This window comes from Dipodomys ordii, unplaced genomic scaffold, assembly GCF_000151885.1.
Source record: "Dipodomys ordii isolate 6190 unplaced genomic scaffold, Dord_2.0 Scaffold87, whole genome shotgun sequence".
Classification (NCBI taxonomy): Eukaryota; Metazoa; Chordata; class Mammalia; order Rodentia; family Heteromyidae; genus Dipodomys; species Dipodomys ordii.
In genome coordinates, this window is record NW_012267303.1 from 1,440,881 (window position 1) to 1,467,947 (window position 27,067).

At 53.0% G+C, this 27,067-nt stretch overlaps 1 protein-coding gene across 2 annotated transcripts in view; it reads left to right on the forward strand.

Moving 5' to 3' along the window:
- Tbc1d22a (TBC1 domain family, member 22A) overlaps positions 1-27,067 on the forward strand; it is a 299,373-nt gene that overhangs the window by 252,117 nt on the left and 20,189 nt on the right. For both annotated transcript variants that reach the window (XM_013025776.1, XM_013025777.1), the window contains one exon: positions 17,375-17,470. In XM_013025776.1, coding sequence (XP_012881230.1) covers positions 17,375-17,470 — 96 coding nt within the window. The remainder of the gene's footprint in view (positions 1-17,374; positions 17,471-27,067) is intronic.

A 27,067-nucleotide genomic window follows, 5' to 3' on the forward strand; every position in this document is an offset into this window, starting at 1 on the left:
GCCGCAGGGGTGAGCGGGTGAGCGGGTGCGGGCAGGGGGAGGCCGCAGGGGTGAGCGGGTGAGCGGGTGCGGGCAGGGGGAGGCTTCTCACCGTTGGGTTTTCAGTGTAAGCTGAGAGTTCCCCAGAGAATGTCTTGTTAGGTGAGCATGAGTTCAGCTGAGTTTCAGAGCAATAAACATATGTACAGTCTAACTTATAACTGGGCAGACCCTAGAGTGTGTTCACAGCCCTTGTAAGTGCTCAGCACCGGGGGGGGGGGGTCAGGGGTCAGAGCTGCTCGCTGGGAAGCCACCAGTTAGTCAAGGATTGGAACCCTGGCAAGGCTTTCATTCATCACCCTGCATTTCCTCTGTCGTTTGCGCGGTATGCTGTGTGTGGAAGTGCCGGGCTGCTGGCTGTGGAGAGGTGGCGGGAAGGGGAGGGGCCGGCGCTGGCTCTGGATCTTAGTCCGTTGGACTCTGATTCCTAGGTGCTCCAGTGCGAGGCATGGTTTCTGTTCTGGTGATAACAACAGACCCCATCTCCCTGCCCATCTGTCCACCCCGCACACACCGGCCTGCGCACAAAGCACCCAGGTCACAAGGAGCTCTCATTGGAGGACTCAGGCTGAGGGTCATCTCTGTGTTCCCCCTACAGATTCCAGTGGCTGGGGAACGGGGAAGTCCCAGCCAGAGACGGGGGAGCCCTAACGAAGTTTCTGTTCCTTTGCAATAGGACACAAGTGTCCTAGGCCCCACTCCTGTGGACACACAGACACAGTTCGGCTCCTGCTCCTGTGGACACACAGACACAGCCCCCTCCTGTGGACACACAGACGCAGCTCAGCCCCCGCTCCTGTGGACACACAGACACAGCTCGGCCCCTGCTCCTGTGGACACACAGACATAGCCTGGGCCCCCGCTCCTGTGGACACACAGACACACCCCAGCCCCGGCTCCTGTGGACCTGGCCTGAGAATCTCTCCTGCTGCTGGCATGGGGAGACTCCAGGCTGTCTGTGTGCTTGCTGCAGGAGACCCGTCTGCAGCTGGTGGGCATGAGGAGGTGGCGGTGTGGCTGTGACAATGGGTAGCTACCCAGAAGTGTCTCCTGCAGAGTGAGCTGCTTTTGGCTCATTTCCTAGTGGCCCCAAGTGCTTGGCTGAAGAACCCTGCGGTCTGGTCCCAGACCCCCCAGGGTTACCCACCTGGGCTCCACCCTTTCCCAGTTAGCCACAGGTCCTGCTGAACTTCAGCCGTCCAGGTGAAGAATGTTCAGGTTGGTTCTCACCAACCCGATTCTCAAGGCTCAGCACTCTCTGTTTTCCCTTGCATTCATTTCATTTTAAATTTTTAATGTGTATTAATTTCATCAAGGGTGGTTGTGTGGTTTTATTTCTGGGTCGTTTATTTGGTTCCATTGGTCTTCTGGTTTGTTTTGTGGCATTACCAAACTTTTTATTTCTATGGCTCTGTAGTATAATTTCAGTCTATATTATAACACCTCCAGCATTACTCTTTTTACTCAGATTACGTTTTCTATTTTGGGTCTTTTATGCTTCTATGTAAGTGTTTTGGATTGCCTTTTCTATTTTTGTGAAGTATGACATTGGGACTTTGATATCTATTCCATTGCATCTATATATTGCTTTTGACAGCACGGCTGATTTCATATGAGTTCTGCCACTCTATGAGCACGGGAGATCTTTCCATCTTCTGGTGTCTTCTTTGATTTGTGTCTTCAAGATTTTATAGTTTACATTGTAGAGTTCTTTAACTTTCCTGGATAAGTTAATACCTAGGGAGAATATTGTGAATGGAATTCTTTTTCCTGATTTCGTTCTCTGCTTGTTTATTATTGGTATGTAGACAAGCTACTGATTTTTTTTCTTTTCTTTCTTCCAAGACTGGGAGTCCAGTTTGGTACCTGATGGTTTTACTCATTTGCTTGTGCTCTGCCAACAAGCCATACATAGAAACCCAAACTACTGATTTTTGAATATTGATTTTATATTCTATGATGTTTCTGGAGGTGCTTAACAGATCTAAAGTTTTTTTATGGAGTCTGTATTGTCAAAGTATAGGATAATATGATTTGTATGCCATTTATTTATCCTGCTTTATTCCTGTTTAGTGTGACATTGGCTGTGGGGTTTGTCTTACATAATCTTTATTATATTGAGGTACTTTCTTTCTGTCATTAGTTTTTTCAAGAGCTTTTATTTTTAAAGGACATTGAGTTTTGTCAAAGGCTTTTTTTGTGTGTCAGTTGAGAGGACCAAGTGATTTTGTTCTTCGTCCTGTTTGTGTGAGGTATTACATTTATTGATGTTCATATGTTGAACCATCCTTGCATCTTTGGACTGAACTCAACTTGATCATGATGTATATTTTTAATGAGATGTTGAATCTAGTTTGCAAGAATTTTATTGAGAATTTTTACTACTCTAATGTTCATCAAAAGATTTGTCTATAACTCTGTGGTGTGTGTGTATGTGTGTGTGTGTGTGTGTGTGTGTGTGTGTGTGTGTGTCTTTATCCAGTTTTGGAATGAGAATAATATTGACTTCATAGAATGAATTTGTCAGCTTTCCTTTCCTTGTATCTCATGGAAAAGTTAAGGAGTATTTGTGTCAGATATTCATGGTCTGATAGAATTCAGTGATGAATCCATCAAATCCCGGCCTTCTTTGTTGGAGAACTCTATTACTGTTTCAATCTCATTGCTTGTTATAGTTCTGGTTTATATTCTCTTGGTTCACTTTTGGTAGGCTAACTGTATTGAGAAATTTATCCATTCCCTGGTCTTGATTGTCATCTTCTATGTGTAAGATTGTTTTGAGATTTTGTTTTCAGTGTTGGATTGTTATGAATTTCTTTAGTTTTTGTTTTTCATGGAAGGCTTTTATTTCTCCTTCAACTCTGAAGGCTAAATTGGCTCTCCACACTACTCTAGGTTGGCAGAGCTGTATTTTGTCCTTCTATGCCCTCCTTACATGTAGAGTTTGTTTTGAGAAATCTGCTGTTATTCTCATAGCCTTGCCATGTTATGTCACTTGTCGCTTTTCCTCTGCAGCTTTCAATATTCTTGTTTTCTGTTTTGTCATGTTTATTTACTGTTTTAATTATACTATGTCTAGGAGTGTTTATTCTCTGATCTTGTCTGTTTGGTATTCTGTAGGCCTCTTCCATCTGGATGACTCTTTTCTCAAGGCTGAGAAGTTTTCTTCTGTTGTTACATTGAATGTGTTATTATGCCTTCAGTTTGTATTTCTTGTCTTTCTTCTATACTCTACATTCCTAGGTTTTCTCTTTTGTATCAACCTGTTGTAATCACCTGTGCACTTTGAATTGCAGTACAACTCAGAGTACAGAACTAGTGTGGCATGAGGCCCAGAGAACTGCCCCTCTCCGCTTAGAGAAACAGGACTCAGATTTAAAAGATGTCCAAGGTGGGCAGGGGAGAGTGATTGAGAAGTTGTAGAGGGAGAGCTGGATCGTGGGCTGCAAGGCACGGTGGCTCTGAGGGGGCAGCCGGCATGGTGTATGTCTGTGGACGTGCATGGCGGGGTCCTGGCAGCCTGCACGGTGTACGTCTGTGGACGTGCGTGGCGGGGTCCTGGCAGCCTGCACGGTGTACGTCTGTGGACGTGCATGGCGGGGTCCTGGCAGCCTGCATGGTGTATGTCTGTGGACGTGCATGGCGGGGTCCTGGCAGAACCTGGAGCCTTAGGTCACAACTCACTTCCTCATTCTCTGACCATACCCCCTTTACAGAGAGAATCGAGGCTTTGAGTTATTAACATTCCTGGTGTGATGTCATTTCTTGCTTCAAAGTAGAAATAGTCAAGGCCCACAGCAGGATCTTTTTTCCTTTGAACCTCCCAGGAACATCCTTGACAAGATGTTTTAAAGAGGCGGAGCTTGCCAGTTTGGACAGGGCGGCGTGGTGCCGTGGGAGCAGGGCTCAGTCAGCCACGCGGCGACTTCCAGAGCCGCTGAGTCATGAGCCGTGTGATGTGGAGATTTGGGACCCGAGGGACGGGACATGGGAGGGCCACTGAGGTGAGCACAGAAGGCTGACTCTTTCACGCTGAGCGGCCCCCGCAGCTTGTATAATTCATGAAGTTTTGACAGAGCAGCATTAGAAGGGCATCTTTGATTCCACCCGTAAAGGAGACACGCACTTGTAGGCAGGGCGTCCTCTGTGATGTGAGCCGCCGCTGTGGTAGGGCTCTGCGTGGCAGGCAGCCCCGGGGTCCACGCTGGGGGCCCGGCCTGGGGGACCATGCGCCTCACCAGAGCCCTGCTCACACACGAGACTCAGGTCAGCGCGGGGCTCCACTCCTTCCTGAACGTCCTGTGCTGCGGGCTCACATCCAGCAGCTTGTCCTGCTCCCGTGGCCAGAGGCAGGAGGTCCCGGAGCAGGCGCAGAGAGACGGGAGCGTGCCTCTGCCCACCTCCACTCTAGATGTCCCCAGACCACCCACGTGGGAAGCTACTACTGACTGTGGGCACCAGAGTTTGTACTTCCTCAGGGAATGCATTGCTTTATTTGAGCTACACACTCGCCTGTTGAAAGGACCCTGGGATAAATGGAGGGGATGGTTGTGGTTGGGAGAGATGGAGATGATAAAGGGGGTGACATCGATCACGATGCATCACACCCAAACTGACAGGCTGAACTGAAATGCCTTTTTACAACTACTTACGGATAATAGCTTTTGAAAAATTATTATTTTTAAAAAAGTACGCCGTACTGTGAACTCAGCGCTGAACATCAGTGTCTTCTTGAATCATAGACAGCCCTTGATCTGGGGAGTCATCAACTGTGCTGGTGTCAGCCTGGCTGAGTCATCATTTCCAGATATTTAGTCACATATTCTGGAATTTTCTGTGAAGACATTTTTGAAATGTGATTGGCGTTTAAATTTATAGAAGGCAGATGGCCCTCCATGATGTCAGGGATGCTCATCCATCAGTTGAGGGCCTAAATAAACCAAATATTGGCCTCTCAAGCAGGAAGGACTTTGGCCAGCAGATGGCCTTTTGACTTGAACACCTCTTCTCCCGCCGGTCCGGGCCTGCCAACCCTGCTCACAGGGCCTTGTTCTCGGCAAGCTTCCGCAGTCGTGTGAGCTGCTTCCTTAAGATCCACTCCTGCTCATTCTGTGTCTGTGCCGAACCCTGACTTAGCACCAGCCAATGAATAAACATCCATTAGGAATGTTAACGTCGTGTGACTGTATTTCTGTATTTCATGTTTTTCTCCTGTATCCTGTGGCTTTCAAAAATGGCTTTCAGTTAGGAATCACTGGTGTATTGAGAGCCGCAACCAGAATTCCAGGAGCCAGAGCACATCTTGGAGGTCATCTTCTTTATTCAAGTGCTGCTGCCTAAGGCTATAAAGATGAGAATCCCCCGCCCCAGCCCCGACTCACTGAATTTGATTGGCTGTGACCTTTGTCATTTAAACAGTTGGAATGTACTCAGATGCAGACAGACACATGCCAATAAATATCTGGCAAAAGATAATATAGGTTGGCACGAAGATAATAGATCAGTTGCTGAAGCTGGCGAGGTGAGCCATAGGCTCATTTGTGCTTTTGGATCCGGCTGCATAATGAAATGTGATTTACAGTTCTCATTACTAGCCCGTGCCCCCAACATGGGGTGCTGGTGTGAATTTTAAAAGGGACGTGCTCTTCGTTACTGGAAGGTAATTGTGCCATGCAGTGGCCTGGGGATGAATATTCCAGACAAAATCCTAGCGGAGTTTTTGCTTGCACAGCTGAAGTTGGTGGACTTGAATCTGACCAAAGAATGGGAAACAATTCCCACTGTCTGAATGGCTTCAAAAATATGTCTCCATAAACAGGTGCCCATGGGGAAATCGCATGTCAGAAGGCATTCAGGGTAGTACCAAAGGTAGAAGCAAAGCTTAATGATGCAATTAAAGGTGAAGAGTTGTTCCTTTTACCAGCATGTCTATATTATTTTTTTAAAGAAAGAATTTTATTTTTTAACCTTATTTCTTACATGTTAAAAAGTGTGTGTCAGGTGTAAGGGATTTGCACGTGGCTAGTCTGCAGTCTCTTTGAACTCGCATGTTGTCATTTGATCACATTGAGCTGCTACAGAGCGTGGTGTGCTCATAATGTCTCAAGGTGTCTCTCCACCAGGGCCCGATGGAAGCCGAACGCTCCCCGATGTTCCTTCTGAGTGTTTATAAAAGCCAAGACCACTGAGAATGCGGATGGCAGCCTTATGAGAGCGGCAGAGTGGCTGACAGGGCCCTGGTGAGCCAGCTGCACCAATCCCAGGCTGTGGGGAGGAGCAGCCACTGCAGGCAGCCGCAGAGTGGCTGGGCCTGTCCTCAGGCCCTGTCAGGCAGAGGGCACCGGGCCAGGCCCAAGGTCACGGCGGCCACTCCCTGGAGAATGGGGTCTGCATGGCACTGAGGGCAGAGGCTGTCCAGCCTGCGCCCAGCCCTGTGTCCTGTGCACCCCAACGCCCGGCTATCTCTGAGGAAGCTCCATATGGGCGGCTGGGAAAGACCATTTCAATTAGTCCTTGGCCAAAAAGTGTTAAACAGAACAAGCTAGATAGTCTGACTTAAGCTTGTATACTTACTAGTCAGCATTCTCAAATCCAAAAGATTTTAACATTTTCTTTTTCAGGTCCTTTGTCCATTTCTTATTTAGAAATTAAATTCTACTTACACTTTGAAGTCTCTTCCTTTCTTCTTAGAAGTGAATGTCTGAATTTGGCTTTCATCATTTCTAAACAAGTCTCAGTCTATTTGCCATAAATGTATCTGGAAACAGATATTGTGTCAGAGTGAATGTACATTCTAAAGTTTTTCATTGATATAATGTATTTGCAGTCATGGGGCCGGAGCTCAGGGCTCTCTCGGGGTGTCACACTCTTGCTCATATCTGATGATCTGTACTATGCCTTCAGACAGGTGTTTTTGCTGGTTAATTGGAGATGAGAATCTTACAGACTTTTCTGCCTAGGCTGTCTTTGAACCATGATCTTCCATTTCTCAGCTCCCTGGGTAACCAGGATTACAGGTGCATGACACCATCCTGTACTTTATCCATTCTTGTTGGAGAGACATTCCAGTTATTCTAAGTGCTTTGGCAGTTACGCACAATGCTCAGGTTGGCTTTGCACCTGTGTCCTTTATTTTGGAATGAACTTTCTGCTTGCACAGTATTGGTGGAAGTATAACTTAGTTTAGCCTTTAAGGAAAACATTTTGTAGGTTACTGAAAATATTAATAATAGAACTGCTTTTTCATCTGGAAAATCCCACTTGTGTCTGTGTCTGAAGGAAGCAGAATCAGTGTCTGGAAGAAATACTTAACTGTGGTATTCGCCTCAGCATTTTACTTCTAGTGGTCATGATCAGGAAGCAACCTATGGGTCCATGGTCAAGAAAATAAGGTGTACAGTGTGTGGATATGGTAGTCAGTCATTCCACATAACCATTCAAACTGTAGAGTATTTATGCCTTCTAGAATATACACATGAATGTTGTTTGGAAAAGGGCTCCTGTTTGCAGCAACACGGATGAACTTGGAAGACTTTAGCAAATGAAATAAGCCACATGGCGTAGGACAGATGCTGAATGTTCACAAGATATGTGGAATCTAAAATGGTTGGCTCTAGCACAGCACAGAATGGTAGGCCCCGGGGGGGATGAGGGAAGGGCAGGATGCAGGTTGACGGTACCAAGTGTCAGTGACACAGGACAGGAATCCCGGGGTGGCCCCCGGCATGGTGGCTGCAGTTAGTGACTCTGTGGTGACATCCGAACCTCCTTAGGGGACAGAGCTCTCTCGTCTTTGTCACAGACGTGTAACCTGTGGGTGACGGGTGTGCTAATGAGCAGGAGTGAGACGCCGTGTCCCCGTGTTCACATGTAGACCCGTGTCCCCGTGTTCACGTGAAGACCCGTGTCCCCGTGTTCACGTGTAGACCCGTGTCCCCGTGTTCATGTAGACTGTCATGTTGTATGCCTGGAGCACAAGCAGTGTCTACCCTGCAAAAAACTGAAATACACGAAACAAATGCTGATTTCAAGATCAGGCACTACCGGAATTATGGAAGCTGTCTTTGTAAAGGAAGTTTTATAAATATATTTACATTGTGAATGTGTTTCTTGGCAAGTCCCCTGTGTTTGAGAATTACAGTAAGTAAAACGACCCTCTAAACACTTTTTCAAAAAAGAAAAGAATTAAGGAATTTCTGGATGGTGGGGTGCAGACAATTAGATATTACCGCCTGACCCTCCGCTGCCAGCTGTGGGCAGCTTCCGACCGCTGTGTTCCTCAAACTTGACATCACACATCACTCACTGTGCATTCCTGCAATTCCCAGAGACGCTGAGCATCTCTTGTTACTGACCGCTTGAGACTCCACGTATTCCAGGACCATTTTCTTTTTAGGTAGTTATTGACTTTAACATGTAGCATATTCTGGATACTGTTCCTTTGTCAGTCATGTAAGACTGCTGGTATCTTTTTCTAGTCTGACCACCTTAAGTATGATGTCTTTTGTCATGCAGAAGTTTCCGTTTTGTGTGGTCTGTGTTCTTAGTTTTTAACATTGATACTTCAAAGGTGTTGCTTCTCATCTTGTTTTCCAATCCATCTTGAGTTCGGTTGTGTGGATAGTGTGGATGTGGCTCTGATTTCACCTCCTGTGTGGACTGGTCACAGTCACGTCTCAGTGCTGATGAATGGTGCCTTCTCCCCGTCACTGGCACAGCCCCAGCTTCAAGCCCAGTCTACCTCTGCGTGGCCGCTGAGCTGTCTGCTCCACCGCCGGCGGCTCTGCCGGATCCCACGGTCTGGATTAGTCTCACAAAATGCCTTGATGCCTTCAGCTTATCCTTTCATCCATGGGGTTTTCGTGCTGTTCTTGGCCCTGTGCTCTTCAATACCAGCTCTCACGTAGGGTTCCCACTCTGAGAGAATCGTAGATTGGAGGGTGGGTGGGGTGCTTTCTTGGGAATGTACTGGATGTGTAACGTAATATGAGCGATGACTGGCATTGTGTCCATATTGAATCTTCTCTGATTAATGAGGTTTTCGCTGGTGTCTGAGAGATCGTTGATGCCTGGCTCACCAGTGTCTTCATCCGCGTGCTGTGTCGTGTTCCTGGGCTCTGGCTGCTCTCCCTCAGCTCGAGTGAGCACTATGAGCCCAGCTGCCTTCGGCTTTCATGGTCATAGCAGCCTTTCGCCTTGCTGCGAGCAAAGGGAGGTGCCGAGAGTCCATGGGAGCGGCCCAGGCTCCCTGGCGTTTGGAGCGGGCCTTTTACGGTGTGTGGCTGGTGAGGTGAAGGGTTTACTGTAGGCAGTAACTACCAGACTTGGAGGCCCACTAGCTCATCTAAGCGGAATGGGGTTGGGCTTGGTTAGCAACCATTTCTGAGTATATCTGGGCTGCTACAGGAATTGTCTTTCCCTTCCTTGGGGTGATTTAGGATTTTTTTTAATGGCTGTGGTCATAAGAACTGAACTTCTTCTTGACCTCCAGAATTCCGTCCCCGGGATCCTGAGGTGAGCAAATTAGGGAGCTTTTAACAGAGCCTTTCAGGGCAGCAGTGGGGCAGCGTGGTGGGTCCAAACGTGGCCCTGACTCACCGTGGCTGCGCTGTCCCCCGGTGTCATACACCGTAGCCCTGGGTGCTCCTCGGCTGCACACTGTGCGCCGGAAGCTGTCCTGCTCCTGCGGTGTCCCCCGCCCCCCTGGGGATGTCCTTCTCCCCAGGGGTAGAGCAGGCGGCCTCAGTGTGGGCAGCGTGTTGCCCATCACCTTCACTGACAGCTCCGCCCTGGAGTTGGAGTGCGATGTGGAGCCCAGAAAGTTCTACACCTTGGGGACACACTGTCCCTAGTGGATGGCTGTAGCCTGACCCTGGCTGCAACTTCCTGTGAAGAAGGAAGCCAGGTGGCTCTGGGAGGCTCACGGGCACCCCCGCCCAGCAGACCCAAGCTCTGGGACTGAGAAAATGACTTGTCTTCATGGCCCATTTCAGGGATGAGAATGTTCTAGAGCAAACCCCTGCTTACCCCAGACTCTCACCCAGAAAAGGTTGCGAAGGCCACTTGAAAGCTTAACCCTGACAAGCAGCAGTCCCGACCCTGCCCCGTGCAGTGCAGGGGTGGAGTGCCAGGAGAGGGAGTCCGGGGCTGCTGGGAGGAGGGGCCGTGCGGGAGGGAAGGGCCTGGCTACGTCCTGTGTGGCCGTTTCCACACAGATGGTGGGGAGAGTCGGAGGATGCACAGGAAGACACGTTAGACTCGGGGCATCCAAGCAGGACAGACGAACGCTGCCGCCCATCCCTGCTCCTAAAAATGAGTGCGGGTCCTGGTGGCCCTGGTAGGTCTCCCAGGCACCAGGCTGCTGCTTGGAGAGCGACCACAGACTCCCCCAGCCTGCGCTGGCGCGGTGCCTGACCTGAAATCACAGCCCTGAGGGTCTTGCGAGTGCTGCGGTGGAGGAGGCTTCCTGCTGACAGGCGGTGGTGGGATTGTGGCGAAGGGAGTGCGGCCTCACTGTGGACATGCCGGTGGTTCCCGAGGTGGCCGCCGAGGCCCGTGCAGGCCCGTCCCTGAGGGTCCTGCCCCGTGCATCTCACAGGCGACCGTAGCATGGGGGAGATTCTCCCTCCCTCCATCCCTCCCGCCCCTCTCATTGGTGCCTTGTTACGTCCTCCCTGGAGCTGAGCTCTTCTCTACAAGTGGTGGGTGGTAGGACGGCAGTGTAGTCTCTGGGTGGACAATGAGACTGTTAGCTGTACTGGTTTGGGGCGCTGTAGGACAACATATGAGCCCCCCAGGAGCTGCTTCAACGAGTCACATTTGTCTTCTTTCCCCTTACGTGGAAATATCTGCATGGCACTCACAGGAGGGCTTGGGCAGTGTGCAGGCTGGCCCAGCAGAGGGATTGTCAAGTACTTAATCGGAGCTGCTCTTTTCTTAATTAGTGATTAAGACAGGGTAATATTGAAATGATCTGTAATAAAATCTGCCAAGATGCTTCTTTTGTTGTCTTCATCAGTGCTGTATTCAGCCCTGTCAGTCTTGTAGAAACACTGTGACTCACTGGGTTCCATGATTTGTCTCCTCTGCACACAGATGCTCTGCCCCGCCCTTTGGGGGGGAGCAGGTGGATGGGTGGGAGGGGCCCTCAAGCTAGGGGGAGTGGTCTCCATAGCGGGTCACTGCCCTGCCCTGGTGCAGCAACCGCCTCTCTCCTCTCCCTTCATACTGCTGCCCTGTGCCCAGCCTGAGGAAGGCGAGGAGGGGCTGGGACAGGGCCCGCCAGGGTGGACACCCCTGGGTCTGAGGCCTCAGGTCCCAGGATTTGGTGGTGTTCTCAGGACTTTCTAGCAGTGGGTACAGATGGGTGGGAGCATAGACGTGCCCGGTGATGGGGGCCATGGTGGAGGGCTGGTGGGGGCAGAGCAGGCGGGTGGGGCCTTGGGCCTCAGAGAGATGGTGGCATGGTGGGCACCTCCTCTGGCCAGCAGCTACAGGCTCACACTGCCCAGGGGCAGCACGGCCTTCCCTGGTGATATGCAGAAGTGCAGGGAGTCCAGCAGCCCCCCCCCACTCCATTCTAGAACCCTCCCTGGTCCCTTTCTCCATTCTAGAGCCTTCCCCGGTCCCTTACTCCATTCTAGAACCCTCCCCAGTCTACTCCATTCTAGAGCCTTCCCCAGTCTACTCCATTCTAGAGCCTTCCCCAGCCCCCTACTTCATTCTATAGCCCTCCTCAGTCTACTCCATTCTAGAGCCCTCCCCAGTCTACTCCATTCTAGAGCCCTCCTCAGTCTACTCCATTCTAGAGCCCTCCTCAGTCTACTCCATTCTAGAGCCCTCCCCAGTCTACTCCATTCTAGAGCCCTCCCCCAGTCTACTCCATTCTAGAGCCCTCCCCCCTGCATTTCTTCTGGGAAAGGGAGGGAGAGCTTGTGGCGCTGCAGGAGACCAGCTCTCAAAGCCCTGTCCTGGGGCTGGGCATGGACTGCTCCATCTCTCCCCCCACCCTTAGGTCCAGACCCCCTGGGAAGCGGATCTGAGGATAGCCAAGGGTTTTCACCGGCAGCCTTTCCGTGTCTCTCCCTCTCCTTCCCTCCCAGTCTGCAGGAGCTCTGCATCCACAGGCTGGATTGGAGGCTGGAGAGTCAGAGGGCACAGGGGCGGCCGGACAGGGTTGAGACCCTCCCCTGCCTGCCTGCCCTCGGCCCTGGGCCCTGCTTCCCTGGGTAGGGACCCGGTTTACCAGCTTCCCCACCCCATGAAGTCATGACTCGGAGCCCATGTCCTGAGGGGCAGGGGCTGTGGGTAGAGGTCCGGTGACCAGGCCTGCATGTGGGGGCCCTCCCAGCTCCCTCCCCGACACCGGGCAGGAACGCAGTTCTCCAGGTTAAGCTGCAATAAGGCAGAAGCCTATTTTCCACGCATGATATTCAGCTTTTTCCAAATTGCTATTTTAATATAATTTACCAAGTCACCGGAGACAAATAATCCACTTACAGGAAGCGGTAACACTCCATTCTTCCCTAGCGCCCCGTTTCCCTGGAAGTGTGGCTTGCAGGCACCCTGCCCTCGTGGAGATCTCGGGGGGCTGTGGGGTGACAGCCCACCTCTGTGCTCTCACTAGGTGGGGAGGGGTGCGGCCCAGGCCGACTGTGCCCTGGCTGGTCAGAGCAAAGGCTGCTGAAAACAAAGAGCGCAGACAGGATCCTCAGAGACCCCATCTTTCTGGAACATCCCTGAGCCCTCCTGAAGAGGACTTTCCTCTCTCAGCTCCAGTACCAGTCAGGTGCTCCTGAGGGCCCCCACCCCCAGGCTTAAAGATGGGAGGGCTTTTGTGTGTGGCTCAGTCCCCTGCCGTGCATGTTGCCTGTGTAAAGCAGCCTGCCACTCCTGGGGCCTGTCAGTCCCCTGTTTGGGCAGTGGACCAGCGAACTTGGGGAATGTTTGATTCTGTTCAGTCTCTGATCCCACCATTGAGGGTTTGGCAGAGCTTTCAAAGAAGGGGTCACAGAGCCCCCAGAGCTCCTGGGGGCCGGGCCTGTGTTCACTGACAGCGGTGGTGAGGGGAGTCGCAGCAGGACTTGGCCAGAGCCCTGTGGAGACTAGAGAAGGGCAAAAGGGTGTCCCGGATCTGCAGACAAGGAAGGTCTCCCCTGCTGGGGGACGTGGAGGGGGTCTGGACGTCCGGCACTGGAGGAAGTAGCAGAGGGCTGGGCTGGGGGGGGTCGCCAGCGTGCCCAGGCATCACGTGAGATGGTTTCTGCTTCATGCTTGGCAGCTGTGGCACAGGATGGCAGCCATGTGATTAGAAGAGGCACCGCAGCTCCCGCTGGCGCTGGCTGGGTGGCTCCCTCGTAAAGGCCTGCAGCACTTCACTACTCCTGATAGTCACCCAGTCCCAAGGCAAAGCTGTTGAACGTTAGTGCTGCGTACAGTGTTCTGAGTATCCCTTCCAACCTGTACGATGAAGCCATGGCAGTAACCCACCCCACAATTTACCAGAAACGAGTTAGCTTAAAGAAAAATAAATGGGCAGAGGTTTCCTTTTCTGGTGCTGTTGGAGGACTGGCTGTCCACAAAATCTCCAGCACCCCAGGATGCTGTTGTTGCTTCTGTAAACATGATCATAAGGAGAGATGATCAGAGACTAGAAAGCTAGGGAAATGCAAGTCTTGAGAGAGAGGGGGTCGGCCTTACAGACGGTCTTCACCAGGAAGGCTGCCTGGGATTTCTTGGGCCTGCAGTCTGGTTTTAATGAGCTTAAGTGGAAGATAAAACCTGGGGCTTCAGAGGCTGAACAGGTGTAGGCGTTGCCTTTCTTGACCTTGGTCATAAAGGTTAATGAAAATGAAAGATTTCCGTCCTCCTCACTCACTCTGCCCCAGGATTTCCAACAGTATCTTGCATTCACAATGGGTACCAATTCACATTACCTATTTGGCTTGAAAAGTAGTTGCAAGTTGAAAATTATTTTGAGGTATTCTGGGAGATAATAATACCCTAAAGTCCCAGCAAAGCAAAGTCAATTTTTTATTGTCAAAAAGAAAACTATTTTTAAAAACAAGTCCCAAAGAATTCCGACAGATAAAAGTTCCAAGACAGCGAGTCTTCACCGGGGGCAGGAGAATGCAGCTGCGGAAAGAGACGTACCCAGGAGTCAGAGTTTTATAGAGCAATCTGAAATGCTCTGTGAAATGAGTCTGGTATGTTTAAAATGATTTAAAAAAAAGAAAGCAAGCATGAAAAATATTGAATCAGAAAGTGAAGGGGGAAACAATTACAATGTGCAAGACAAGTTTCCAACATAATAGATGAGTTAGAACGTGTGACATAGTGGGCAGATGAAAAATGAACTAGAAGAGAGCAGAGGAAAATAGAAGAAAGAGAGGTTAGAAGAAATGGAGGACAATGTGGACAAAACCAGAGTCTGCCTCACCAGAGCTCAGGGAAAAATAAAAGGAAAGCCGGAGGCACGGGTGGTACGTATGAGATAGCGCAGCTGGCTCCCACAGCCGGTGGACGCCCCCTGCTCCTCACAGGCGGGGACCAGACCGTTTCCAGTGGAGTAATTTCCACAAGGGACAGCAGAACATCCAAGACAAGGCAAGCACTCTGAGCAATCCGAAAGAACGGTTGGCAGATTCCCAAAGGAGGGGCACAAGGAAGTTGACACTAACAGCTGAGGGCAAGATACCATGTGGATCACGGCCGAGACAGTAGCTAACTTCGTCTTGTAGGTCCAATAAAGCTGTCCTGGAACAAGGATGAAGTAAAGATGTTTTGAGACAAATAAAAACCGACAGAGCTAAAGCCAACGAGCCTCTCGTGAAAGAGCCTTCTCTAATGGTTGGATTTCAAAAAGGACGATTTCAGAAGAAAGATCTAGATGCAAGAAGAAAGAATGAGTGAAAAAAGGATAAAATTGTAAGCAGCTTTGATCACTGATACAGAAAGCAACAGCAAGAACAGTATCTCAGCAGGTAATGTTAAAGTCAAATAGGACTAAAACCCAAGACAGTATTAGCATATAGCTAAGAAAAGATGAGATCTGTATATGTCTTTGAGATGAGTATAATCAAAATATTATTCACTTATTATGCTGTTTGGGAGAAGAATAATGATTCATTTGTACCATTAACTTAAATATGCAGAGGAATGCTTCAGATACTTAAAACACTTCAGTAACCTCCAGATTAATTGGAGGTGGGACATTAGAACAAAAAGGGAATTGGAACCAGTGTACATGTAGGCAAGAGAGAAAAGTGGTAGGCAGATAGGACAACTGGAAACTTTGGAATAGCAAAATGCAAATTGATGTTGATGTGTCAGGAATAGATCACTGTTACCAGGGCCCGAGCTGCTCCATTTGGGGCCCTGGTGACGTGAACCCCCTCCCCTCCCAGCTGTTATTGATGTCGATGTGTCAGGAATAGATCACTGTTACCAGGGCCCGAGCTGCTCCATTTGGGGCCCTGGTGACGTGAACCCCCTCCCCTCCCAGCTGTTGCCATGAGCCAAAAGGACACAGCCAAGGTGGGAGTCAGGGAGTATTTGTGAAAATGGATTGTATTCTCCAAATGTCTTTAAAGAATCAGTACCACGGGCTGGGAATGTGGCTCAGTGGTAGAGTGCTTGCCTAGCATGCGTGAAGCCCTGGGTTCGACTCCTCACTATCACATACACAGACAAAGCAGGAAGTGGTGGTGTGGCTCAAGTGGTAGAGCACTAGCCTGGAGCACAGAGAGGCTCAGGGGCAGCACCCAGGCTCTGAGTTCAAGCCTTAGGAACAGCAAAAAAAAAAAAAAAATCAGTACTGACTATAATATGCACATCATCTTTTCTTAAAACACAAGGTACAAGTCATTAACCAAGAAAAACTAATGAGACAAAATTAAAAATGAGCCATGTGTTTATAAATTTACTGATAAGTAAGCAAATGAAGAGATAGAAGAAAGTAGAACAGTCTTAGACATCGCGACCAGTATCACTACAGATTCCCGGAGATTCAGAGAAAGTAGAATGCTATTACAAAATTTCAAAACTTAGAGGACATATTCCTGGAAAAAAATGGTGTAGTAATCTGAGAAAGTCTGAATTGTTTTCTATAACCATATAGAAATTAAATCAGGAGTGAATTTTTTTCCACCCACTAAGAAACGCTGCTGATTTACTGGTACTCTCCAGACATTCAAAGGTAGAAGGGCTCACATCCCAGTCCTGTGTAGACTCTTAATGAAGCTGGAAAAGGAGGGATTGGCCAACAGCCTGATGCTTCAACCAGGTGCTGACAGGTCAAGAAAGGAAAATTCCAGGAGAATCTACCAAGTGTGCATGCTCGATCCCTGGGTGAGATGTGAGCTACCAGACCCAGCCATGTAAAGAATATGACACATTGTGAAGAGCCGGAGCTCATTCCAGGAACGCAAGGTTGGCACATTAAAGGAACTCTGGTGCCCACATCATCGACTCCATGACCAGATAGAATTTAGGAGGACAGTTGGTCACCTCAACTGGTGGCCAGAATGCTTCTGCTTCACCTCTGTAGCTATCTCTAGGAAGAACTCCAGTAAACTGGGAATGGAAGGGGACTTTTTCTTGGTGCTGTGGATTGTCATAAAGCGAGCTTCATTGTCACAGGGAAATGTCAACACAGCCTCAAAGCCAGGATGGGAAAGGCAAGGATGTTGTTGAAGGAGTTAGTAGCTGAAGAAGTGCAGTGCTGTCCGTAGCTGCCAGCACTCCAGCCTGACGTCCAATGGCTTCCGTATCAAAATTCCACGCATCTCCTAGTTCCTGGCTTACCTATACGCTCTGGTTCACATTGTCTTCTGACTCCCATAACTTCCTGGCTGTTGTTTAGATCTTCCCGCCCCCAGCATCTGCTTCCTGTCTGGCCCACTGTCTCAGCCCCACCGTTTCCTCAACCTCTCAGCTTATTTCTCCACTGAAATAGTGCTTGCTGCCCTCTTCAGTGCTGTCCTGCTCTGAGATGCAGCCTGTATCTGGTGCAGGGTGCATGCTCTTTGAGTCTGCCTTTAATCATTGTTGGCTGTTAAGTGCATGTGGGAAGAAAATGAACAACTACTTTTGATGCTACCTAAAAGTTGGCCTGCTCCCATCCTGTGTATCAGGCTGCCGGTACTTATGGAGAAAATGGCGCTTATTTTAATGAGACAAGAATTTTGAAACTAAGTCATTAAGTGAGCAAGCGGTCCCTGCTTTGGTTCTTCCTGAACCCAGACTAGATAAACCAGGCCAATTGTTGCTCCGAGAGTTTTACAGTTGTGCTAATGGCTCTCACACTAAAATCTCTCTCCCTTGTATTTTCTTTCAGTCTGAACCCGAGGGCTTTTCTCATTTCCACTTGTACGTGTGTGCTGCTTTTCTTGTGAGATGGAGGAAAGAAATACTAGAAGAAAGAGATTTTCAAGTAAGTAAATGCCTTTTCAGAAGAACTTGGGTTTGACTCTCTGCTGGGAGAGAGGGTTGGTAAGTCTTAGTTCGCGGTGATTTGTGGAGGCGCCGTGAGGCGTCCTGCTCTGCTCGCTGCTGGCCTGCTGCTGCTGGACGCTGGCCTGGCTGGTGCCACAGCGGCCAGCACTCGGGGCCCCCGCAGTGTGAACGTGGCAGGCATCGTGAGCTAATGAGTGTGGGACAGGCCCCGCCCTGCCACTTCCCTGAGCCAGCGGGTCCTCAGCAGCACCTCCCAGAACCTTCCCAGCCCCAGGACTGTGATGCGAGAGTCAAAGGGTCTCAGTTCCCGTCTGGCCAGACCGCTTGGTACCTGGGCCCTGTGACATTGCTTAAACTTCTGAACCAGTTTCTTCAGCAGGGCAAGTGCACCCATGTCTTAGGCATTGGTTCACCTCCTGGTAGGCTCTGGTCCATCCAGGGGACCGCATGTGGCCCAGGTCTCAGCCCTTGGCCCATCCCTCAGTGTCCCTGCGCTGTGCTCTGACTCCCAAGTGGGCCACTGACCCCTGTTTGACCTGACATGGACAGGAGGTCCTTCTGCCATACCCTCCTAACAGACAGGCCCAGTGGTGAGTGGCCCGCTCTGGACAGGGGTGAGGCGGTCCAGGCTGTAGTGAGAGCACTGGACAGGATCGGGACAGTCCAGGCTGCAGAGAGAGACCAGCAGTACAGGGCTGGGCTGTGCCCCAGGGCTGAGGGTCACTCTCCTCCGTTTTACAGCCTGGGCCCCGGTACTCAAGTGGGAAGAAAGGCCGGGGGGTCCCGCAGGCTGAGTCCCCAGTGCAGAGGCTCAGGGAAGCTCGCCAGACTGCCTGCTGCTCAGCCCTGTGCCGTCAGGTGACTCTGAGTATCTGCACTTCCCACTTGAGATGTGCCGCCGGGGTGCTGCTGCCCTGCGCCTCCTGTGGAAGCCCAGGAGGCTGGCCAGCAGGGGCTGCTTCTGCTGCGCTTCCCTGGAACCCTGGCATCGGGGGGGGGGGATCGGCTCTTTTTCACCCCTGCTGCTATTGCTCCCTTGGTCAGTGTGGGGCACACGTGATCTGAGGACAGCAAGGTTGTCACTGGGCCTCCAGACCAGCCACCTCCCCTGCCTGGTGTGCACGGTGTGTTAGCAGTGGGATCCCTGGCGGCTAGAGCTGCCAGAGCCCCTGGCCCCTTGTGTGGGTGCACTTTGGGAACACAGGGCCCCAGGAGACATGTCAGCAAGCAAGGTCGAATAAAACTCCCACAGTGTCCCTGGAGGCTCTGGAGAGCAGGCCTGGCTGGCAGAGGCCGGGCTGCCGGCCTACTGGCCTGTACGCCAGAGGGAGACGCGGCGGCCCCCTTGAGCACACAGCCACTCAGGTGGTCTGTGGCCAGTGCATAAGTCCCACTGGCCAGTGTGCCCTAGCTGGCCGGAGGCTCAGCCGACTCAGGTTGGCGATGGGGTAGGAGAGATGTCCTCATCACTCTGCATGACCCTGTGCGGGGGCCAGAGGCTCCTCAGCAGCCCGGCTGTGCCTCCCTCTGGCCGGCCACAGGCTGGGCATCCTGGGATGATGTCCACAGTCTGGTGAAGGAAGAGGGGAACGCATACCTACTTCTAGCAACGAGTGGCCCCGCTGACCGCACCTACCCCCATCTCTCCTGGCTGCCCCCCTCCACTGCCCAGCCTCAGGGCAGCCTGGGGCCGCCACAGGCTCTTACTCTTGCTGTAAGAGGAGTCTTGGGTCAGAGCAGGCCCAGACCCTCTCAGAGGTGAGGACAGGAGGTTCACTGGGGTCTGCTGGTGACAGACACCGTCATGGCAGCCGTGACGCAAGAACACAGCTAGCCGTGGCTCAGATCGCCTTCATCCTGCACAGTTTTGTTTAAGAGACAGTTCGTTTGCTATTGGGCAGGAGCCAGCCACAGTGGTAATTAGATAGAGGCCTGGCCTGGGGCAGCTGACAGACTGGCCTGGCTGGCCTTGTCTGAGCCCTGCTCACTTAACTTGAGGTCAAGAGAAGATGAGAGAGAAGGCCCACCACACCACTGGGTCATGCCCGTATGAGGGTGGGTGCAGCCCCTGGAGCCCCTGAAGCTACACAGCCTGCGGGGGGGAGGGTGACGGGGGGGGAGGGTGACGGGGGAGGTCACGGGGGGGAGGGTGATGGGGGGGGCAGGAAGCCGCAGGGGTCCCGCTGTGCTCAGAATAGATTAGTGCTTTGATCTCTTGGGGCTGGTGGAGAGTGTAGTGTATCACCTTGACATGTTGTGGATAGAACTGAGTGGAAGGGAAGTGGGGAGAGAAAACAGAAATCAGAGAAAGAACCCCGGGAGTCCTGTTGAGCAGGGGAATTTAGGAAACCAGTTGTGTGGTGGGGAGGAGGTGGATTGGAGGTCAGGAGGACCTCCTGTTTGTGGGGTGGGGGTGGCGGGTGGATTGGGGTCTTTCTGGCCTAGTGTTCCTGGCTCCTGGCTCCTGAAGCGCTCGCTCTTGGCGTGGCAGTGGTTTCTTTTTGGGAATTGTGCTGCTTGCCATAGGAAGGAGGTTCTGTTGGGGGATGAGGGGTTTGCAGTGCAAAGCCTGGGCCCTGGAGGCAGTGGACAGCCTGGGGGGCCCGAGAATGGGGATGCCGCCTTCCATGCGCCTCTCGGCTCTGGGGCCTACTCGGGTCCAGGTCTGGTTATGCCCAGTTTCGTGATGATGTAGGGCGTACAAGGGGCTGGGAGTGTGGACACGGATTCAGACCGCGTCCTCCAGCACTGACCCGCGGTGCACAGGCTGTCCTAAGGAAGGCTCACTAGGGCCCTGGGCTCCGGGGCCCGGCGTCCTCGCTCTGCCTGCAGCCGTCCGGCCTCAGGAAGGCGGTCTCCTGCAGCCAGCTCCTCCCTGTGCCTCTGACTCCCGTGGCCCCTGGCTCCGCACGGCAAGCTTCCAGCGAGTGACTGTCGTACCAAGCCCCGCTTCCCCTCTGCCAGCTGCGGGCTCCGCCCGTGCTCACAGGCTGCTGCGCTGGGGCCCATCCGCACAGTCTTACCGCCCTGGACCCTGGGGCCGATTCACCGTGCCAGGATAGGGTCGTGAACCCAGGGGAGGCCCCAGACCTCCCGGCCTCCTCAGACGCGTGTGACCCTGTAAACCTTCAAAGGGCCAATGCCAGCACGTCACATGCCTAGAACCTTCCGTGGCTCTGTGGCTGGGGCACAGACCCTTCTCTCAGTGTACGCTCCGGCCCAGGGGGCTGTGTGTGGTTGGTGTTGTAGATCTTGGCTCACTTGCCATCTTTTGATGATTTTAAGCGCAGCATTAGAGCTTTTAAAGATGAACCATTGCATTGTGTCCGTTTTACTACACAGCACCTGAACTTCCTAGCTTGGCTTACTGGCATCCTATAAGCCACCCACTTTCCTCTCATTGTTCACAGCTGGCCCTCCCTCCCTTCCTCTCTCCTCCCTCTCCCCGCTTCCCTCCCTCCCTCCCTCGCTGCCTGCCTGTCCCCCTCCCTCGCTGCCTGCCTGTCCCCCTCCCTCGCTGCCTGTCTCCCTCCCTCGCTGCCTGTCCCCCTCCCTCGCTGCCTGCCTGTCCCCCTCCCTCCCTCGCTGCCTGCCTACCTGCCGGAGCTAGGCACCTCATCCTTGTGCCTAGTGAGAGGCCACACCCGCACGGCAGCCTGCCATCAGATAGACGGCTATCCCAGAACAGTGTGGATTGGAAATGCTCTCAGGAGTTTGGGAAAGCCTCCACGCACGGAAGGAGTTGGCTGTTGTTCTGAATCTTACTGACAGCAGCTCTGTAGACACAGAGGAGGTGGCTGCTTACAGCCGTTTGTGTTTAATTAATTTCTGGTGGACAAGTGTGCTGCTTCCTGTGAAAAGGCGGGCTTCTCTGAGGGGCCAGCACAGCGGGAGGTGTATGGACAGGTCAGCACACTGCCGCGCATCAGTGATGCAGGTCCCAAGGCCTCCTTGCAAATAAGAAACAACTTTGTATGCATGGTGGCTGATCATCTTCGAAGCCCGAGAGGCAGTGGAAAGACAGGCTGGGGGCCTGGGTTCTGGATGCCTGGTTCCATGCCCAGAGGCCATAGCTGTCTAGTCGGCCCTGTTTGTGTGGGGCTGAAGGGCAGAGGTTGCCTGGGTTCTTTTGAGTCTTCGATGAAGCCTTGTGGTGTCCTCAGTGGCTCAGTGAGGAGGCGAGATGAAACAGGGCCGGGCAGGGTCAGCATGCGAGGTCCAGGTGTTGGCTGCCCCTGGTCCTCACAGCTACAGTGCATACCCTGGGAGCTCCCACCCTGGCCGGGCTATGTGATGTCCCTGCCCTCAGGGCAGCTGCAAAGGGCTGGGAGCGACGGACCATCCATCAGGTGTCAGTGCAGGCTGTGGTTGGGTACGGGGGCTGGGTCAAGGAATAGAAGCGAAAGCTCAGGAGCCTGACAGGACAGGGTAGCCGGCCCCTTGTGGGATGGAGTGTGTGACTGCAGCTTCAGTCCGCAGGGGGGAGTCTGCCTGCTGTTTTGGGCTGGGAGCACAGGTGGTGGGGTGGGGAGGGAGGCCCCCGGCAGGAGATGGAGTATACCTGGATGCTGCCGGCTGCGCGGGTTGGGAGAATAGCTTAGCATAGACAAAGCTGCAGTGCTGTATCCATTTGCACTCAATGGTCCCACTCCTGACGGATCCATGACCTAGGCGTTACAAGGCCTGACCACTCTGGCACAGCGACCTTTGCCCGCCGGATGGAACAGGGTTTGGGAAGTGGAAGGGAGTTCAGCTGCTCCCTTCGTTGCATCCCTGATACAGTGAGCACACCTGTGCTGGTGGGAGGCTGGAACGGGGAATGACCAAAGGACCACGGAAATGGGTCAGTTCCCACGACAGTCTGCGCGTGGAAGGGACAGCCAGACTGGAGGGACCTGAGAGCCGCAAGTGGAAGGGCCAGGGGCCCAGCCATGGCCTCCCAGGCGTGGGGAAGTACTGAGGCCAGGAGCTGGGTTTCCAAGATGGCAGTGGCCAGCAGAGCCTTTCCTGACTACATCTGCAAGACAGAGAATTCGCTGGGAAGGTGGCTCCGTGGTAGAGTGCTTGCCTAGCATTCATGAGGCCCTGGGTTCAGTTCCTCAGCACCACAGAACCGGAAACAGCCGAATTGGTGCTGTGGCTCAAGTGGTAGAGCGCTCTCCTTGAGCCGAAGAGCTGAGGGACAGCGCCCAGGCCCAGAGTTCAGGCCCCACAACCAACAAAAAACAAACAAACAAAACAACAACAAAAAGAGAATTTGAGCAAAACTCCCACAGGAGGGAACTTGGAGTATGTTGGACAATTACCAAAAAACAAACAAAAAACCCTAAAACAATCATATCCCTCACCTGGGCCAGAAAGCTCCAGAGCCCGCGTGGCCGCCGTGCCCAGGCTGTGTGTCTGCTCAGTGTGGTCCGTCAGACCCAGGTGGTGGCAAGGCAAACGCAGGACCACCAGCCCCTGAAGGTGAGGGGGTCCTTGCACAGTATTGTGGGTCAGGAGGAAAGTGGCCCTGCGGGCCCGGGGCCTCCTGCGTGACTGCCTCATGCCACCTGCCCCCAGTGTCCGGGGCCAGGACTTGCGCACAGAGCGGCATGGAGCAGCGCTGGCTGACAGCGCAGTGGGCTTTGGAAAGCCCTGCAGTCCTGGCAGGTGTGCATCTCCACAGGCCCTAGTGGGGACCCCAGCTTCTTGGGGGTAAACCTGCTGCCATCCTGATCCGCCACCTGGACGTGGTTACGTTGGGGTCTTGTCCTGTCTGCCGGTATCAAGTAGCCCCCATCTCCAAAGGCTGCCATCCCCCAGAACGCACTGTGTCTGGTGCTCTCCTAAACACGTGCCCCTCTGGAGGGGCTGGGGTGAGGCGGTGCCCCTCGCCCTGGCCACCTCCGCTCGGGGCCTGTGCACGTCCGCACCGGCAAGCCCTTTTCTTTTCAGACTTGGCAGAACGGCTCCTCCCTGCACGGCGACATCATTCACGATGGTAACGGCCATCCAGGTCACTGCTGAGTGAAGTGGAGTATCATCTGTAAAGTTTAATGGCAACTTTCTTATCAGGGTAAATGATTAAAGGTTGAAGATGATGAGATACGGGGAAAGATGAAAGGCGGGAGATTGCCGGAGGAGGCTCAGGTGGCTGGCTGGATCTTAAGACCAAGGAGAATAAGGAAAGGTCTTTTTATTTTATTTTATTTTTTCTGGGGCTCAATTAAAGCAAGCACTGTTCCAAAGGAAAAGCTTTCTCCTGCTCCCTGTAGTGACTTTCTGGGAAGGTCCCCGTGAGGTGCCTCAGCCCGCGCTCGGCCTGCACCCCGGGTCCTCCCCCTGCCTCCACTCTTCCCTCCTCCTCTCCCTCCTCCCCCTGGTGCCTCGTTCCTCCTGTTGCCTGGAGGGGACTCCCGTGGGTAGGGAGCCGCTGGGGGGAAGGCCGGCCGGCCTGCTTCCCGGCCATGTGGGCCTTGCAGTAGGGGTCCACACCTTGTGTGCCCCTCGAGTGGTCATCTTCCAGGGAGATAAGTGGGTGCCATGTTGGTTTTGGGTTTGCTACTGTTGTCTTTTCTTTAAGAATTGAACCCTTGGCATAGTTTGAAAGGACTGGAAGTCGGCAGAGAATCAGTTTTTGTCCCATGACTGCTCAGACACATGTGTAGGTTTTATTAAACCTGCACTGTGCGTATCACTTTCCTCAGAGGATCAGCAGGTGGGACTTGAGCCCACATGGGCTCAAGAGAGTGGAGGCCATGCTTTATACTGAGTGCCGGTGGCCAGGTGTTGCCCCTGGTGTGCAGTACAGGGCCCTGCACACGGCACAGTCTTCGTTAGTCAGGTGGAGAATGTGACACAGCTTACAGGGTGCACCCATGGGCCCATGCGTGGGTGGTCCACCACATGGGGCTGCATTTGAGTCCACGGCAATCATTCACACACCCAGGTGTCTGGATTTTTTTTTTTTTTTTTGGTCTAGTCGTGGGGCCTGAACTCTGGGCCTGGGCTCTGTCCCTCAGCTCTTCAGCTCAAGGCTAGCGCTCTACCATTTGAGCCACAGCACCACTTCTGGCTTTTTTCTTATGTGGTGCTGAGGAATTAAACCCAGGGCCTCATGCATGCAAGGCAAGCATTCTACCACTGAGCCACCTTCCCAGCCCAGGTGTCTGGATTTAAAGGACTTCATTTTCCTTTTGCTTTTTATTTTGAAGTTATTCTGTAATAGTATTGCGTCCTCTGAGGGATGATTCCAACACCTCTTAGGAGTTGCCAGCTTCTATCGCTGAGTGGGTTCAACGTGTCTAAGAACACACGCCATGTGGCCATTTTGTGTGCATTGCAGTGAAAGGTCAGAGGTCAGAGGCTGTCCTTCAGCTCTGTGGCCCAAACATCACGGGCACTTGCACAAACTTGGATGGCTGTGGCGTCCCTGGTCAGATGTGTGTGTGTGTGTGTGTGTGTGTGTGTGTGTGTGCGTGTGCATGTGTGTGTGTGTGTGTGTGTGGCAGTCCCCACCATCAGATAGGTCATTGGCTGACTCCATCCTGAGTCTGTAATTCATCAGCCAGCTTGGTTGGAAAACTGCTTGGGAGGTGACTGACTGATTCGGCAGCTTAGCTTTCTAGAATATTCCTCCGTGTCTTGTAGAGGCGTGGCTGGTCCCTTTGGGCTGTGTCTGACTGGTTGGGGCCTCTGCCTGGAGCTCTGTGCAGTAACGGGAGGGCAGCTAGGGCTTTGGTGATGGGACCCTGGCTGTGGCCTGGGCTCTTGGCTTTGTAGTACATAATTGCTGCAGCCTTAGGCTGGCTGCAGTCAACCCCAGGAGCCAGTCCGGCTCCTCCCAGGACGCCCTGTCCAAGCCTCCACCAGAAGAGCAGGGGAGGAGGGGCCAAAAGCCGGGTTTGCCCACATCCTTTGCCTCTGCTCATAACTGCCCGTGAATTAATTTTGCCATTTTAGAAAAGTACTACACGTAGCTGTTCAAATCATGAATTGTGAGTGCCCTAGTATCTCATTAATGATGTTTGATATCTAAGGCAGATAAGCTTAGGGAAGCTTAGTAGTTCAGTCCCTGAAGAAATGTCATTACATCCTGGGCCTTATGAAGCGTCTGCCGCCTCCGCCGTCCCCTGTCCTGTTTGCACCGGATCGTGGACTCAAGCGATCTAGGATGGAAATAAGATGACAGGAGCTTGTGAGGAGAGTGGGAGCCATTGGAAGGCTATCTGGCCTGCAGCCCGCCAGCTCCTGAAGCCCAGGGCCCTGCCTCCCTCTCAGGGCTCTGCCCAGCGGGCTCCCCCAGGCCAGGCCACCGTGTTCCCAGGGCGGAGCTGAGGCACGTTCACCGCGGTTGTCCTCGTGGTGGGCCTCACAGTGGGGCTCGTGGTCACTGCTGTGTGGGCCCTGGTGGACAGCGCCTGGGAATTTTATATAAAACGTGAGTGGAAAGAGGGCAGAAGGACTTAGAGATAACAAAAATAGATAAGAGATGTCAGAAGGATCTAGCTGTTCTGTGCTGCCCCAAACCCGAGGCTTACTGGTTGCGATGGCAGGCAGGCTCTGGGGCTCCTCTGGGAAGCAGCGCTGGTGAGGGGCGGCCAGCGTCCTTCCTGTCATATAACCCCTCCGGTGGCTCTCGTACAAAACTGGACCACCTTTAAGCCAGACAAAGGGGGCTGAAGCATGGGTTCAGGCTCCAGGGCTTTCTGTGGGGAGGGCAGGGAGGAGTGGATGCAGAGGAGCCTGCCGGCTTCTGCTCTGGGCTTGGTGGCAGACCCCTCCCACAGGCCCAGAGGGGTCCACCCACTCCCGGGGCCCCAGCTAGCCTCCTGGGGCACAGAAGGGAGCCGGGCGGGGGGTGGTGGAGGGCAGGTGGCCGTGGCAGGAGGGAGGTCACTCCTGTGCTCAGGCAGGCAGAGCCTCAGGGCTGCAGCCTGGAGCCAGACGCAGGCACCTAGCTCAAGCCTCAGCCAGTCTGAAGGAGGAACAGGTCAGGGGAAGCGGCTGAGGGCTGTAAGTACGGCATGCATGTGAGGTGACACATGTTTGTTGAACGCTTTCCCTGTGTGAGGGCCTGTGTGGAAGGTCACGTTCCCTGGGAGGGCCTGTGTGGAAGGTCATGTTCCCTGGGCCAGGGCCTGCGTGGAAGGTCACGTTCCCTGGGAGGGCCTGTGTGGAAGGTCACGTTCCCTGGGAGGGCCTGCGTGGAAGGTCACGTTCCCTGGGAGGGCCTGCGTGGAAGGTCTCACTCCCTGTGTGAGGGCCTGCGTGGAAGGTCTCACTCCCTGGGCCAGGGCCTGCATGGAAGGTCTCACTCCCTGGGCCAGGGCCTGCATGGAAGTTCACGTTCCCTGGGCCAGGGCCTGTGCCAGGCCTATGTGGAAGGTTCCCCGGCAGAACAGACCCACCAGGAAATGTTTGGCGTGCCTTGCCCAGTAGCAGTGTGCAGGCTTGGGTGAGCGCGGTGGCGGCAGTGGTGATGGTGGTGAGTGGCCCGGGGCTGTGCATGGGCCAGGTCCCGTCCTTCCACCACCTCTGGTGCCTCCTCCACTGCCACCCCGGCTCTTCAGCCGCAGGCGCTCTGAGGTCA